This window comes from Salvelinus sp. IW2-2015, linkage group LG35, assembly GCF_002910315.2.
Source record: "Salvelinus sp. IW2-2015 linkage group LG35, ASM291031v2, whole genome shotgun sequence".
Taxonomy (NCBI): Eukaryota; Metazoa; Chordata; class Actinopteri; order Salmoniformes; family Salmonidae; genus Salvelinus; species Salvelinus sp. IW2-2015.
Genome location: NC_036874.1, coordinates 9,134,033 through 9,150,294, shown reverse-complemented (window position 1 = coordinate 9,150,294; position 16,262 = coordinate 9,134,033). Strand labels below are relative to the sequence as shown.

General features: G+C 41.2%; 1 protein-coding gene across 1 annotated transcript in view; it reads left to right on the top strand.

Moving 5' to 3' along the window:
• The first annotated feature begins 344 nt into the window (after window positions 1–344).
• Window positions 345–16,262, top strand: part of LOC111958918 (raftlin) — a 53,108-nt gene continuing 37,190 nt past the window's right edge. Inside the window, 3 exon segments of the mRNA XM_023980268.2 lie at window positions 345–369; window positions 372–470; window positions 473–487. Of these exon segments, the coding sequence (XP_023836036.2) occupies window positions 345–369; window positions 372–470; window positions 473–487 (139 nt within the window).

Here is a 16,262-nt window from a genome sequence, read left to right as displayed (position 1 = left end):
CTGTGTCCAGTTTCACACACACACACGGTGGTCAGGTAGCCTAGCAGTTAGAGCATTGGGCTAGTAACCGAAAGGTTTGCTAGTTTAAATCTGAGCCAACAAGGTGATGGCAGACCCTGGCCATGACACCACTTTTCGAGGGTGTCTCAGTGGGTTAGGATATGCAACAACAACAAAAACATTTCCAATTCACACATGTATTAATTAACACTTGTACATGTGTGAAATAGGACAAATTATTATTATTATTATTATTGTTATTATTAACAACACACACACACATTCTTACAGAACCTCATTCTGCCCCATCTATTCCCTGTGTAGGTCCATACACACTCTGGGAGATGGGCTGTGGACTGAGGAAGCTGAAGCCACAGAGGAGAGCAGTCCAGGGAAGATCTACTCCACCCTGAAGAGACCACAGGTGGAGACCAAGGTGGGCGTAGCCTACACATACCAATACGTTGACTTCCCGTAGGGAAAGACGGTAAGACGTGCAACTTTCAGAGAATTCAGTTGTTATTTCTAAGCCATTTTCAAAACGTATTCGTCACTGTTACAGTAAGAATATTACATTTATAATGTTCTCCAACTCTCTTTTTACACACCAAAGATATCCTTAACCATCATATTATTAGGGGTGGCAGGTAGCCTAGTGGTTAGAGCAGGGGTCGGGAACCTTTTTGACTAAGAGAGCCATGAAAGCAAAAACTGGAAATTTATTTCAGTGAGAGCCATATAATATATTTTAAAAGTGATTCAACTAAATGTCAGTATAATAAGCCTCTGAATTTATTCTTAAATAATGTTGTTATAATACTCACCATTAATGCGACTCATCCAAAGCCAGGGAAAAGAACGGCGCTGCATTTATGTCCTTCACTTGCGTTTCCTCCACTTTGTTTGCCATCACGATGGTACGATCATGAACAGTTCTTGCCGACAGAGGCATGTCTTGTATCCGTTTAATTATCTTGTCTTTGTTCGGAAGATCATCAAAAAGTTCATTGGCTACATCCAGCATGAAACGTTTTAGCATACTCGCCATCTGTGAATGGTTTCCGTTCCTTCACTTTGCTAAGAGCCAGCAAAGCTAGCGGAATTATAGTCACCTTGCCGGGTCCATACGCGGAGTTGCTGCTGGCTAGCTTGCACCCTGCTCAGTAGCTCTTGGCACGCTTTCTTTCTGCTGTCTCCCGCAGGGTATTTTGATGCAAAGGTAGCATGGCGCGTGTCGAAGTGCCGCTTTACATTCGACCGTTTCATCGATGTAATTTTGTCATTGCAAATTAGACACACCGCAGAACCTGCTCTCTCCACAAAGGCGAATTCTTCGGTCCATTCGTCCTGAAATGTACGATACTCGTCATCTTTTTTTCTTTTCGCCATCTTCTTCGTCGACGGGTTAGCTTTGAGCTAATGACCGAGCAGACTGATTCAAAAGGAGGCGTTTACCTATTTTACCTAGCAACGGCCAACGTAGGCCAGTATCATTTAATTAAAATAATGGACAATTGCTCCTGCAGCCCTGAACAGGACATGAGCAGTGAAAAATCGATGGATGGATTAAAACAAGTGAGAATATTTTGTTTTATCTGCGAGCCAGATGCAATCATCAAAAGAGCCACACCTGGCTCGGGAGCCGAAAGATTGCTATATCGATTCCCCGAGCTGACAAGCTAAAAATCTGTCGTTTTGCCCCTGAACAAGGCAGTTAACCCACTGTTCCTAGGCCGTCATTGTAAATAAGAATTTGTTCTTAACTGACTTGCCTACTTAAATAAAGGTTAAATAAAAAAAATATATTGTTCAAGTTCAGTACCAGACATAAAACTAACAAACACAACAGGTACTCCAACCACAGAACACGTTCTCCACCTCTCACATCGTTAGATGGAAATACATTCCTCCACCATAATAGACTCCCTCTCCCACCTCCTCACACACCCCCAGCCCACAGAGGCCTTTCTTGTTGCAATTTGAGGTGTTTATGAGATGCAAGGTGGGTGTTGCTTCCTGAGACCTGCTCTGCTCATGGCTCAGGGGCGGGACCCATGGAAGCTGGGGATAAATATAGCCATCACTTTATTTCCCTTCAAGAGAAGTTACAATTCAAACACTGTGAATGGTGGTGGGCTGGTGGGAGATGCAGTCCTCTGGAGCTGGGAGATGTAGTGTGCTGTGCGTCGGCTGTGACAGTCTGTTAGACTCCATTAGCGAGTCACTTTGAAGGGGAGAGAATGGGTACTAAGATACAGATAGGGTGTCTGGGGCTGTATGCGTGCGTCTCTTTCTCTGTCTCTTCCGCGCTCTCGCTCTCTGTGTCTGTCTGTCTCTCTCGCTCTTTCTCAGTTCTCTGCCTCGCTCTTTCTTTAAAGCTGTGCCTGTTTATGTCTCCTAGGACTATATTGAGTCTGTGTAGTGTTTGGGACCGTCTGAAAATCCTTACATTATCAAAACAGTTTTCCAGGGTAACTGTTGGGGGATAACTTACTGTATGTAATTCTATTGTACCAGGCATGTGACTAGGCTACAGGTAGTTCCACAGTTCTTGCCACTGTTAGTGCTGTTTCCTAGAAAACACACAACATTTAATATGATCACAGAAGTGCACTATACGTACCCATGGCTGTAATATACTAACTAACCTGTTTATTCCTATTTGTAATGTAAATGTGGCCTCTGTGTATCCAGGTTCATACTTTCTTGTTCTAAAAAGTGTTTTGGTTTCAGCAACAACTAACAAAACACTTTCAACTAATCAAATCATTTAGATAACTATGAGAATTGAGGACAAAATTAGGACATTAGGAAGATTACAAATGTTCTTGTTTATTTGTTTCCAATCATATCCATAGCTCAATGTATCTCTAAAACAGGCACCATATAGCACTGCTAGTTACTTTTAGGGGGTTTTCACATATGCCATTTGGTACCCTGGTTCGGTGTCCTGGAGCATTTTGTGAGAATTCTACAGAATACGATTTGCTTTCACAAGACCTGAAAATAACAGTTTCAAGGTGCGGTTAGCGAGATGCACATTTTACATGACGTTAGCGAGCTAGCTTGTTTACAACGGGCAAAAATGTTCCACACAACTCACGCTGCCGTGTCACAATATCTGGTACTCTGGTTCTGGGTCTTGGACCCTTTTCTCACACAGGTRCAGGATCTTTTGGGTTTCACACATGCTTTATAGCGCGGACCAGGGTACCAAATGCTCCAGAATCAGGATAATAAGGGGATATGTGAAAGCGTCCCTTAGATAAATGACCAAATGATAGGGGGTCATGTTGAACCACATAAAGACCGGACCAAAATATGAAGAGCAATGTGTCATGAGCTTTTAATAAACTGCCACTGTAAATACCAGGCAGCCTTAGCTAGCAAGCTATATCTCCATGTTTATTGTCAGTTTATTGCACACATTCACCAAAATGGCCATGCTGCTACCTTTCATTTACCTTACACCATGACCCCATAGGGAAAGGTTAAAGTGAGTGCTGTGCTAACCGGTGTGGAAAGAAGCCATCTCACCCTACATACAGAGAAAAGGTCTTGGAGTGATTGGCACGTATTTTATTTCCAAAACTATGATTTCAAATATTTAAAATGTCAAGAGGATGAAAAATTGAAAACACACTTATGTTAGTCTCCAGTAGACAGCATATAGCTACAGAGATTTTGTCTTTGAAATCAAATCCAGCTGACAGACACARAGGCACGCACGCACGCACACACCATTTGATTTCATCTTGGCTCCAGACACATTATTTATATGCAAAACCCCCAGAGCCTGAAGTCCTCTTGTTAATATAAGCTTTTCTCACCGCTCCGTGTGACTGACGTATAGAAGCAGCGGCGTTCCGCCTGTGCTCTGATCGGAAGCAGGAATATGGAGCACGGAAATGAGAGGTCAGTGGAATTTTTGAACACCGTAGTGTGTTCTGAGTGGAGATTAGCCCCTGGATGCGGGGAGCCAGAATTTATCCCAGTTCACCACTCCGAGAGGGAGAATTGAACCACGGTTGGTTCTCGGGGAATGACATTGAAGTGAATTCACGGTCATCAGGTTTTACATTAGATTTCCATTATATTCTCACTGCATGGGTGAGGTGTTTGCATGGCTCGATTCCATTCAACATATTGTTTATAATGTAGAAACAGAAAAGACACGCTTAGGGTAGAAGTTGACACCAACCACAGATCTAGGATCCGATGACTGTATACCCCCTAACCGTAACATTAGAGGTATGACAAATGAATGAGCCTGTAGGCCTAATGATTATGGGTATTTTCTATTCCAAGACATGCACATGTAGGATGCACATCTGCCTTAAAGTGTGAATGTAGATGATAGCGATGGTTGGATTAGCATACTCAATCAATGAACCACAGATGGCTTTGGGTAGCAGACAGCTCCTACTAAGTTAAATCTCGGTAACCAAATACACTGAGTGTACGAAACATGAAGAACACCTTCCTAATATTGAGTTACAGCCCGCTTGTGTCCTCAGAATAGGCTCAATTCGTCGGGGCATGGACTCTACAAGGCYTCGAAAGTTTTCCACAGGGATGCTGGCCCATGTTGATGCAAATGCTTCCCACAGTTGTGTCAAGCTGGCTGGATGTCCTTTGGGTGGTGGACCATTCTTGATACACACAGGAAACTGTTGAGCATGAAAAACCCAGCAGCATTGCAGTTCTTGACGCAAACCGGTGCGCCTGCCACCTACTACCATAGCCCGTTCATAGGCACTTAAATATTTTGTCCCAATCTCTGAATGGCATACATACACAATCCATGTCTCAGTTGTCTCAAGGCTTTAAAATCCCTATTTAACCTATCACCTCCCCTTCATCTACACTGATTGAAGTGGATTTAACAAATTACAAGGGATCATAGCATTCACCTGGTCAGTCTATGTCATGGAAAGAGCAGGTGTTCATAATGGTTTGTACACTCAGTGTATGTCATACACAGTAAGTTTAACTATTCTGTAAATACTTCACATGTAAATACCCTTTGAGGTTTCTCGATACAGGAGGCATACGTTTACAGGTGTCCATACAGCAACAGATGATCGCTACTATGCTACTATGTAGTGCTGAATGTTCCTTACTATTGCTTTGGACAACTCAAGCAGTTGAATACCAGCCTATTGTTTTTCAAATAAAATGTGTTAGAGCAGCATTAAAAAGTCTGACATTGTAAAACTCAGCAGGTTCCTAATCATTAGGCTTCAAACAAGAGCAACTGCTGACAACGTTTTCATCAACAGGAAACGCATATTTCTGTACATTTCCTTCCTCTCCCCCTCTCACTCTCTACGTCCTATATCTGAGCCTATGTCTGAGGCAATATGTTTGAGATTAGCCTTGATTCTACAGGAGGAAATTCTTCTAATTCTGCAAATAATGTTTCCTGTGTCTAAGGGTCTGTCTTCTGTGGTGAACGGAACCTCATTTGCTATGTGAAATATGTGTACATACAATTATGTTCCTTCGTGGAGTCAAATAATCTGTTCATGATTTGGTTTTACTGGTAGCCCAGATATAAACCTGTCTTATTTAGCTTTCAGGAGAGTTCTCTTTCTCTCTCTAGAGGTGTGTGGGGATTTCTGAGTGTGGGATCTGTGTGCATTATGTGTTTGTGTGTATGTATATATACTGTAAGAGTGTGTGTGTGTTTGAGTGCCTGTTTTTACCAACCCCATTTTCTATCCTAGCGTCCATCCTCTTCCCGCTACTCTGATACACAATACCTCCTATACGCTCCCTCACAGCTTTATTGGGTGTTATGGTCCTGTTGCTCTGATCCAATATGACAGTATTGATTATGTTGAAATGCAATCTAGGCATAGCTAGCAGAGGAGTAAACAAGTTAAATTTAACCAAACACCTCTGCCCCAGCCTTCACACAACCCAAATGAGGAACAAAGATATTTGTCTGCTGTAAAAAGAGGATAAATTGTTTCCTCTCTTGGCTATTCTTGGACTTTATAAAAAAGGCATTGGGTTGTTGCTCACCGTTCACAGGAAGTGTCCTCATTCTGGAGAATCTTGACCTCACTTCCTGAAAGCTAGGTTTGAACATTTCTGTTTTCAAAGAAAGTCTTGGTTGAAGGTCCATCTCAAGGTTCATGAGACATTGGTTTTCTGTGAAAGCTTTCAATTGGAATGACAAGATACAGAATGTACTGAGAGTGTATGCATGTGCACACTTAAATGACAGAGCTGAACATGTACAGTTGTTTTTCATTCATCTTCGTTCTCATTCAGTTAGTGGGATTCCAGTTGTCGTTCAACAAATGTTGCTTAATAATTCACATGCACAGCTCGAGACTGCCATGCTACTTACTGCTTATCCTACAGCCATTCTCTCCCATTAACCACTAATGTAGAGCTTCAGACACTCTGTAGCTGTTTAAACTCCTCTGAGCTGGCGTGTTATGAATAGTCTGACTTTTCAAAAGCATATTTTTTAGTTATATCTCATTAGATCGATGTAGATATGGGGGGGGGGGGTTCTCTTCAGATTTCTGCTGTGAGAACCAACACAAGATTACACTGAGAAATCATCAACCCTCAAATAAACCTGAAGGACTAGAGTAGCCTACCCACTGATGACTTATCCTCAGCTATCGACAAACTTGGGAAAATGTTTGCTAAACGGTGTTCATTCGACTCCGTTGGGCTATCTGGGTTCTCTGAAAACCACACAGAAGAAAAGTATCGTATTGACAAAATGTCTTCTCTAAATAGTCATGTCAAGGTTTGAGCCCAACTCACCAACACACACTGGTTGTGTGTGCGTTCTCCGAGAGCCTGTCCCTCATCCTGTGTAAGCTGTCAATCGTACGTAGCACCAGTCGTCTGTATCTGTTATCTTGAATAACATATTAAAATGTTTTTCAGTCATTCTCCTGCATTTTACTTTTTTCATAACTCATGGGAACACGGGTCTTGTCCTTCAAGAATTCAGTACATTGCTTGTGAAGTATGTAGGTATCACAGCGTCAATTATATATAATAATCCTATATGTCTATAGCAATCTATTCTGGTAATTTACAAACAAAAGATGGGGGTGTTCCGCAGGCAGTTAATTATAATAAAGATCATAGACACATTCTGTAATTATTGCAGATCTGTCTCATATTTCACTCATACGTCTGAGTTGGTAGCGAGGTCCCAGGCATTGTTTCCATGGGTTCAATCATTATAGTGCCGGGTGTGGTTTCCATGACGATCTACCACCTGTTGTCTGGTGGAGCTCCCATCTGCTGGGAGACTGAGGTGTGAGTACAAGGCTTTCTGCAATGGGAGTTAATGACTACTGAAGAGGGTGTGGATGATACAGTATCTGTTTATTCATTTAGGAGAGCATCTCTTGATGTATCGTACTGGCGCCTTCAGACTCAGTCTGGGGAATCGGCCTGGGGCGGCAACCGAAACGTTGCAAGAACGCTGTCGTTCTGCCCCTGAACAAGGCAGTTAACCCACTGTTTCTAGGCCGTCATTGAAAATAAGAATTTGTTCTTAACTGACTTGCCTAGTTAAATAAAGGTTAAATAAAAATATGCCTCCCTAACTTATGTTACAGCTAATGCATCTCTATGGAAAATATGACGAAGAGTAGAGTTATTTATTAATGCTATGTAAGAGAATGAGATGATTCACACCGTGTATGCAGGTGCAGACACATGTTTTACAGTGCCGGCTGCACATAGAAGTGGGTCATCCACTCTATACAGTTGTGACACTTAGTGCCTTCTAAAAGTATTCACACCCCTTGACTTTTTCCACGGTTTTTGTTATAGRCGGAATTTAAAATGGACTCAATTGAGATTGTGTGTCACTGGCTTACACACAACACCCCATAATTTCATAGTGGAATTATGTTTTTAGACATTTTCACAAATTATTTAAAAATGAAAAGCTGAAATGTCTTGAGTCAATTAGTATTCAACCCCTTTGTTATGGCAAGCCTAAATAAGTTCAGGAGTCAAATTAGCTTAACAAGTCACATAATAACTTGCATGGACTCCACTCTGTGTGCAATAATAGTGTTTAACATGCTTTTTGAATGCCTGAATACTTCATTTCTGTACCCCACACATTCAATTATCTGTAAGGTCCCTCAGTTGAGCAGTGAATTTCAAAAACAGATTCAACCACAAAGACCAGTAGGTTTTCCAATGCCTRGCAAAGAAAGGCACCTATTGGTAGATGGGTAAAAAAAAAAGAAGCAGACGTTGAATAGTGTATCAATACACCCAGTCACTAAGATACAAGCGTCCTTCCTAACTCAGTTGCTGGAGAGGAAGAAAACTGCTCAGGGATTTCACCATGAGGCCAATGGTAACTTTAAAACAGTTAGAGTTTTAATGGCTGTGGTAGGAGAAAACTGAGGATGGATCAACAACATTGTAGTTACTCCACAATACTAACCTAAATTACAGAGTGTAAAGAAGGAAGCCTGTACAGAATATTCCAAAACATTCATCCTGTTTGGAATAAGACACTAAAGTAAAACTGATTTTTTTTTGCCAATTTCTGAATACAAATCGTTATGTTTGGGGCAAATCCAACAAAACACATAATCGAGTACCACTGTTCATATTTTCAAGCATGGTGGTAGCTGCATCATGTTATGGGTATGCTTGTCATCGGCAATGACTCAGAGTTTTTTAGGATAAAAAGAAACTGTAGAAAAACCTGGTTTAGTCTGCTTTCCAACAGACACTGGGAGACAAATTCACCTTTCAGCAGGACAAMAACCTTAAACATAAGCCAAATATACACTGGACTAGCTTACCAAGTTACAGGCTTGAAAGTATATGGCAAGACTTGAAAATGTCTGTCTATTAATGATCATTCAACAGCTTGACAGAGCTTGAAGAKATTTTTAAAGAATAATGTGAAAATATTGTACAATCTAGGTGTGCAAAGCTCTTTAGAATTACCCAGAAAGACTCACAGCTGTAATRGCTGCCAAAGGTGATTCTAACATGCATTGACTCAGGAGTGTATACTTATGTAAATTAGATTTCTGTATTTCATTTTCTGTACATTTGCAAGCATTTCTAAAAACATGTTTTACTTTATCATTATGGGGTGTATGTAGGTGGGGGATAAAAAAATACATGTAATCCATTTTGAATTCAGGCTGTAACACAACAAAATGTGGAATAATTCAAGAGGTATGAATACTTTCTGAAGGCACTGTATGTGGTCTCTCAAGAGGCCTGCGCTTAGCTGAAAAACATGTAACACCTCATTGATAGTTTTAGGCTGCCACATTTCTATCATCGGACATATTCAAGTTCACAGCCTTTTAGATGGGGCTTGTACTGAGCCCTGAGGTATACCAATAGATTCAATACTACTGTACTGAGGTGTTCTACTCCATTGGGTTATTATTTAAAACATTTTTTAACCTTTTATTTAACTAGGCATATTGAGGTATTGAGTTGTGGTGGTGGTTCTCCGTACCCTGTGTACTCTTCTGTAATAATTATGGAGGCACGAAGGGCACTACGTGAGATGTTGAAACTGGTGATCCCAGAGGAATGCCTAGGGCTGTTTGCATGTCATTATCAATGTGGGTACCCCCTTCCACCCACCCACGTACAGTACAGAAACACAGACACACACACAACCTCTGCCACCAACAGATACCCAGACAGACCTACCATACAGCATTTACAGTATCTCTCTCAAACAGTGCAATCTTTCATGACGTGAAAAGATATGATCCCCATAGTCATAGTGGTGGTGATTTATACATACAGTACTGACCCAGATGGTAGGCATTATAGATGAACCCTCTCTAAGACAGATTCCCAATGTTTTCCTAAAAAGTAATACTCTCACAGCTGGAGCTGTGGTCGTTGGTATCCCTCCCCAAAACATTCCCATACATTATATAAACCAAGAACAGAAGCAAAGAAGATTATGGACTTGAGAGTAAACAGAAATGCATTTGATGCCAGGAACCTGTAAATAAGGAATGGAAATCTAGCCTTGTTGAAGGGGTCTAATCCTTATGTTAACCACAAGCTACTTTGTCAAATTCTAATCTCCATATTTTACGATTATAATTTTGGATCTTACAATCAATTTGCATCGAACACTTCTCATATTCAATTGTGGCTTCTTTCAATGGAACCCTAATGTCAGAAAATGTTATGGAAATGGACTCCAACCTAAAGGGAGGAAGGAGAAACTCATGTACTGTTGTGGTGCCAGACTTGGGTTCAAATAGTATTTGAGATCTTGAGTGTTTACTTGATCCTGCCCGGAGTGCCAGGTGGGCAGGTTTTTCACTTTTGGGATTTMTTTTCGATTGGTTCAATTGCACCAGGCAACCTCTATCAAACACAGCTAAAGTATTTGAAAGATTCAGAATGCTATTTGAACCCAGGTCTGCTGTGGTGCACCACTGAATGTCGTCAATGGATTCATATGGGCATTGATGAACGCCTGCTCATTTAACACTGCTTGTCTCTCAAGAGCTGCCCGTCTCCGAGCAACAGGGCTGTCAACGGATCTACTTTCTCAGAAACCTCGCTTCGGAGACTTCCTGTTAAGCAAATCTGATGGAGGGAGAGACTTAATTCCAGAGAGACCTTTTTTCCTATTTATAAACCTTTTTACTAGCTGCACAAATTACAGGTCGTTTTCCCTGCATCAAGTCGCCGAGTGCCTTTTCATTTCGCCGTCGTAACGTACAGTGTTTAGACATTTTAAAGAGGGAGCTTTTGATGAACTCTTTGTGCTTTTCCACTCTTTTATAGGCTTATGTGTGGTTGTGCTGAGATTGAAAGTAGCAGGGGATGCATATGTACATGGTGATCTAAAGTAGCAGGGGATGCATATGTACATGGTGATCTAAAGTAGCAGGGGATGCATATGTACATGGTGATCTAAAGTAGCAGGGGATGCATATGTACATGGTGATCTAAAGTAGCAGGGGATGCATATGTACATGGTGATCTAAAGATGGACGCTTAAATGCACTGTCTAGACTTAAAAGTACAATTAAATGAGCATTTTAGCAGTCCTTGGAGACTCACTGTCTAGTCAAACGACACACTAAACCTAAGCTCCTCATCGATTATGCCTGCTTCAGACAGGTCCAGTCTCTTGATGACCGCCTACTCTTCTCATGATGCAGTCTGTTACGGTGCCACCGTGTAAGCTGTCATAAGACTGACATAACCTGTAACAACATCTAGCAGGCTAGCAGTGACTCTTCCTCCTTCTGGAACATGACCCCTGGCAGTAGTTCAGTTTTACATTATTAGAATGTGTCATCTGTATCTGAGAAGGGATCAGGAGCAGCTTGTCTCCCACTTCGCCGGAGCACAAGGTGTGAATGCCTGTGTGTGCACGTGTGAACGAGCGAGRGAGCGTACGTGTGTGCGTGTCTGTCTCTTTGTGTGTGTTTGAGAGATTGTGTGCTTACCTTGGTTGGTGTGCCTAAGTCTTAGAGAGTGTGCATTTTTGCTTACCTCTGAGCGAGTGGCGGCCAATGCACGGCACCAGCAGGCCTCTCACAATGACTCATTAGTTAGGTAATTAAGGCACAAGGCTGTGCCCCCGGGGCTCCACAGTGGAGCACTGTGAGCTAGGACTACTAATGAAACTGCTAGTCCCAGAGAAGAAAGGGATGGAGGGAAAGTATGGTCCATAGGTTCTGCTCTCAACACAGGAGGGTGGTGGGGGGGAAGAAATGGGGAGAGGTGCGGACAGGGGACCTGACCTATGAAAGCTAATGGGGCAGGGCAGGGCCTGGAGAGGGCAGATGGGTCCAGAGGTTGTGCTCAGTGGAAAGAAGGGTTTAGGGAGACAGAGTAGACCCCATAGGTATTCCCACAATACACAACCATGTACTCCCGTTAGTGGAGTAGAGAAATAGTGAAGGGGTGGCGGCTATTGTCATTTTGAGCACAGTGCTACATTAGTCATTGTCATTTGGATGACATATTGTAGGATTTCAGGATATTATACTCTACAGTATCTTGTTTTGTCATGCAAAACACCACTTCCATACCCTGAACTCAAAGCAGCTAACTTTTTCAGTTGAACGACACTATAATCTTCAAGTTGTTTGAATATGATATTGTCCATAAGCAAAATGAGTTCTTAGTGTGGTAGGAAAATAAACCGCGCTTTAATATGATGAGGGGAAATGATGCTGAACAGCAGATCGCAAGAAGAATGTTTTCTCTTTTCCCTGAGTACTAATAGCTCATTTATTCCGCGTCTATTTTTTTCCCCACTCAAGGTTCATYCAAATCGTATTGAACCATGTCCCCCAGCGGAAGAGTACCGAGTGTCGCTTGAGCCCACACGCTCAAATCTCTCAGCTTATTCATTTCTTATTTACTCATTTATTTTTTTACATATTGACTGATGGAAGTGTAACAGCCGAGCTCAACGGTGCTTACATGGAACTGATGGTAGAGGGCGAATGACACATCTAACACAATCAATTCAAACTAAAGCTGGAAAGACTTCAAACTAGCTGCACTTCGTTTCATTTGACCTGTTTTCTATTGATAGTTCTTTGTATATATCCATAAAAATGATGCTGATTCATGATTTCAACTGGCTGAGAAAAGCTGCCTTCCTGTCTGTCTCATCCCGACTCCCGACACGTTCATTAATATGGGACAGCTGGAGATCCAATTTGAATATTGAAACAATGTTGCAAATGTTGGAGAGGTTTATACAAATCTCCACTGTTGAAATCTAAATGTTAGTCTAAAAGAAATGTGAGATAATGTCTAGATGTTTTTTATAGTGGAGATCAGGTTTATAAATTGCCTGGCTGGGCTGATGAGACTGCAGATTGCGCAGTCAGATGGAACAGAGTAAATGGGCATTTTAACATCATAGATTTAGTCTTTGGTAACTTGTGGATAGACATCGGCTGGAATGTGGTTTTAACCAATCAGGATTAGACCCACCGTTGTATAATATGTTACATTTACAGTGCCATCAAAAAGTTATTCATACCACTTGACTTATTCCACATTTTGTTGCGTTACAACCTGAATTCAAAATGGTTTAAATATTTATCTACACACAATACCCCAATAATGACAAAGTAAAAACATGTTTTTAGAAATGTTTGCAAATGTATTGATGATGAAATTCAGAAATATCTAATTTACATAAGTATTCACACCCCAGAGTCCATACATGTTAGAATCACTTTTGGCAGTGATTACAGCTGTGAGTCTTCTGGGTAGGTCTCTAAGAGCTTTGCACACCTGGATTGTACAGTATTTGCACATAATAATAAAACAAAATTCTAGACAGCTATTTTGGTATCACTTTACTTGACACCTAGCGTCATAACACATTATGACACGGTCATAACAGCTGACAACTTGTCATAACCTCACACAATATAGTCATAACACTGTCATGACATATTAAGACCTGTTGTGACATATTGCATTATTTTATGGCTGGTTATGACACCTACATAAGTGTCAAAACACACAAAACCTACCACACAAGGCAAAATATTCCATTACACCATTGCCTACATGTCAACAGTATTTTTATATAATAATAATTGATGTCAGATATGCACCTACCCCAATAGTATGTTGCTGATAACTGGGATGAATGCAGGGGCAGATTTCAGGAGCAGGACAAGACAACCTCTGTTTGACTGATGACTGACGATTATGATGACACTTTCATAAAGTGTATTTTCTTAGTCCAACTAAAGTGACACAGGATGGTCATACTACTTCTTGATAGTGAAATAAAGTGTAAAAACATGACTTTAAAATATTCATTACAACAACAAAGGATGTAAGAAACAACCTTTCAAACAAAAGGAAACTTCTTGGCAGGAAAAAAATACATTTGAATTTATGTGGGTTTTGAAACTCTTATGTAGGTGTCATAACCAGCCATAAAATAACGCAATATACTGTATGTCACACCAGGTGTAAATATATGGGTCATGACAGTGTTACTACAATGTTGTTGATCCATCCTCAGTTTTCTTCTATCACAGCCATTAAACTCTGTAACTGTTTTATTGGCTTCATTGTGAAATCCCTGAGCGGTTTCCTTCCTCTCCGGCAACTGAGTTAGGAAGGACGCCTGTATCTTTGTAGTGACTGGGTGTATTGATACACCATCCAAAGTGTAATTAATAACTTCACCATGCTCAAAGGGATATTCAATGTCTGCTTCTTCTTTTTTTTACCCATCTACCAATATACGCCCTTGTATGCCAAGCTTTGGAAAACCTCCCTGGTCTTTGTGGTTGAATCTGTGTTTGAAATTCATTGAAACACCTTTGGCAGTGATTACAGCCTCGAGTCTTCTTGGGTATGATGCAACAAGTTTGGCACACCATTCTTCTCTGCAGATCCTCTCAAGCGCTGTCAGGTTGGATGGGGAGTGTCGCTGCACAGCTATTTTCAGGTCTCCCCAGAGATGTTCGATCGGGTTCAAGTAAAATAAAATAAAATAGTATTTTTCACATGCGCCGAATACAACCGGTACAGACCTTTACCGTGAAATGCTTACCAAGCCATGAGGTTGAAGGAATTGTTCGTAGAGCTCTGGCTAGGCCACTCAAGGACATTCAGAGACTTGTCCCGAAGCCACTCCTGCGTTGTCTTGGCTGTGTGCTGAGGGTTGTTGTCCTGTTGGAAAGTGAATCCTTGCCCCAGTCTGAGGTCCAGAGTGCTCTGGAGCAGGTTTTCATCAAGGATCTATCTGTACATTGCTCCGTTCATCTTTCCCTCGATCATGACTAGTCTCTCAGTCTCTGCCGCTGAAAAACATCCCCACACCATGATGCTGCCACCACCATGCTTCACCGTAGGAATGGTGCCACGTTCCTCCAGACATGATGCTTGGCATTCAGGCCATAGAGTTCAATCTTGGTTTCATCAGACCAGAGAATCTTGTTTCTCATGGTCTGAGAGTCCTTTAGGTGCCTTTTGGCAAACTCCAAGTGCGCTGTCATGTCCCTTTTACTGAGGATTGGCTTCCATCTGGCCACTCTACCATAAAGGCCTGATTGGTGGAATGCCGCAGAGATGGTTGTCCTTCTGGAAGGTTCTCCCATCTCCACAGAGGAACTCTGGAGTTCTGTCATAGTGGCCTATGGGTTCTTGGTCACCTCCCTGACCTAGGCCCTTCTCCCCCGATTGCTCAGTTTGGCTGGGCGGCCAGCTCTAGGAGGAGTCTTGGTGGTTCCAAACTTCTTTAATTTAAGAATGATGGATGCCACTTGGGGACCATCAATGCTGCAGAAATATTTTGCTAACCTTCCCCAGATCTGTGCCTCGACACAATCCTGTCTCGGAGCTCTACGGACAATTCCTTCAACCTCATGGCTTGGTTTTTGCTCTGACATTCACTGTCAACTGTGGGACCTTATATGGACAGGTGTGTGCCTTTCCAAATCATGTCCAATCAATTGAATTTATCACAGGTGGACTCGAGTCAAGTTGTAGAAACATCTCATGGATGATCAATGGAAACAGGATGCACCTGAGCTCAATTTCAAGCCTCATAGCAAAGGGTCTGAATACTTATGTAAATACATTTATTTATTTATTTTATTATAAATTTGCAAAGATGTAAAAAAATGTTTTCGCTTGGTCATTATGGGGTATTTTGTGTAGATTGATGAGGATTTTTATTTAATTTAATACATTTTAGAATAAGTCAAGGGGTCTGAATACTTTATGAAAGCACTGTATATCACTATAATGTGTTGTGTAGTAGGACCAAGCTGATTGAGAAGTATTTGAAACTTGTTTGGATCATCATGTTCTGGAGGATGACTTACACACAAGAAAATGCATTAATGTGGTCAATGTCAGGCAGTTGCCATGTAAAGAAGAACAACTAAACAAATTACTTTTTAAAAATAGTATCCAACAGTTAAACTTATTTTCACCTAATATGGCCTGTCTGTGAACATAACCTGGGGAAGTAGTTCATTTTTTTAAATTCCCACATTTTGTTTTCTCTTCATTGTTAAATGGGAGTATTTTGTTTGATGACTCTGTGCTAACAGAATTTTACAGAAAACCAATTTATTGGCTGTCAGCCAGGAGCCTTTTCTTTCATTATTTGTCAAGGTACGATTATTATTTTTTTCTGTTAATGTAAGTTCAAATAAATTCTGGGTAAACAAAAAAGGGAAAAGTAATTGGCTTCCTATTTGTTGATAACGTTAACCAGACTGCCTCAGTCTGACTAT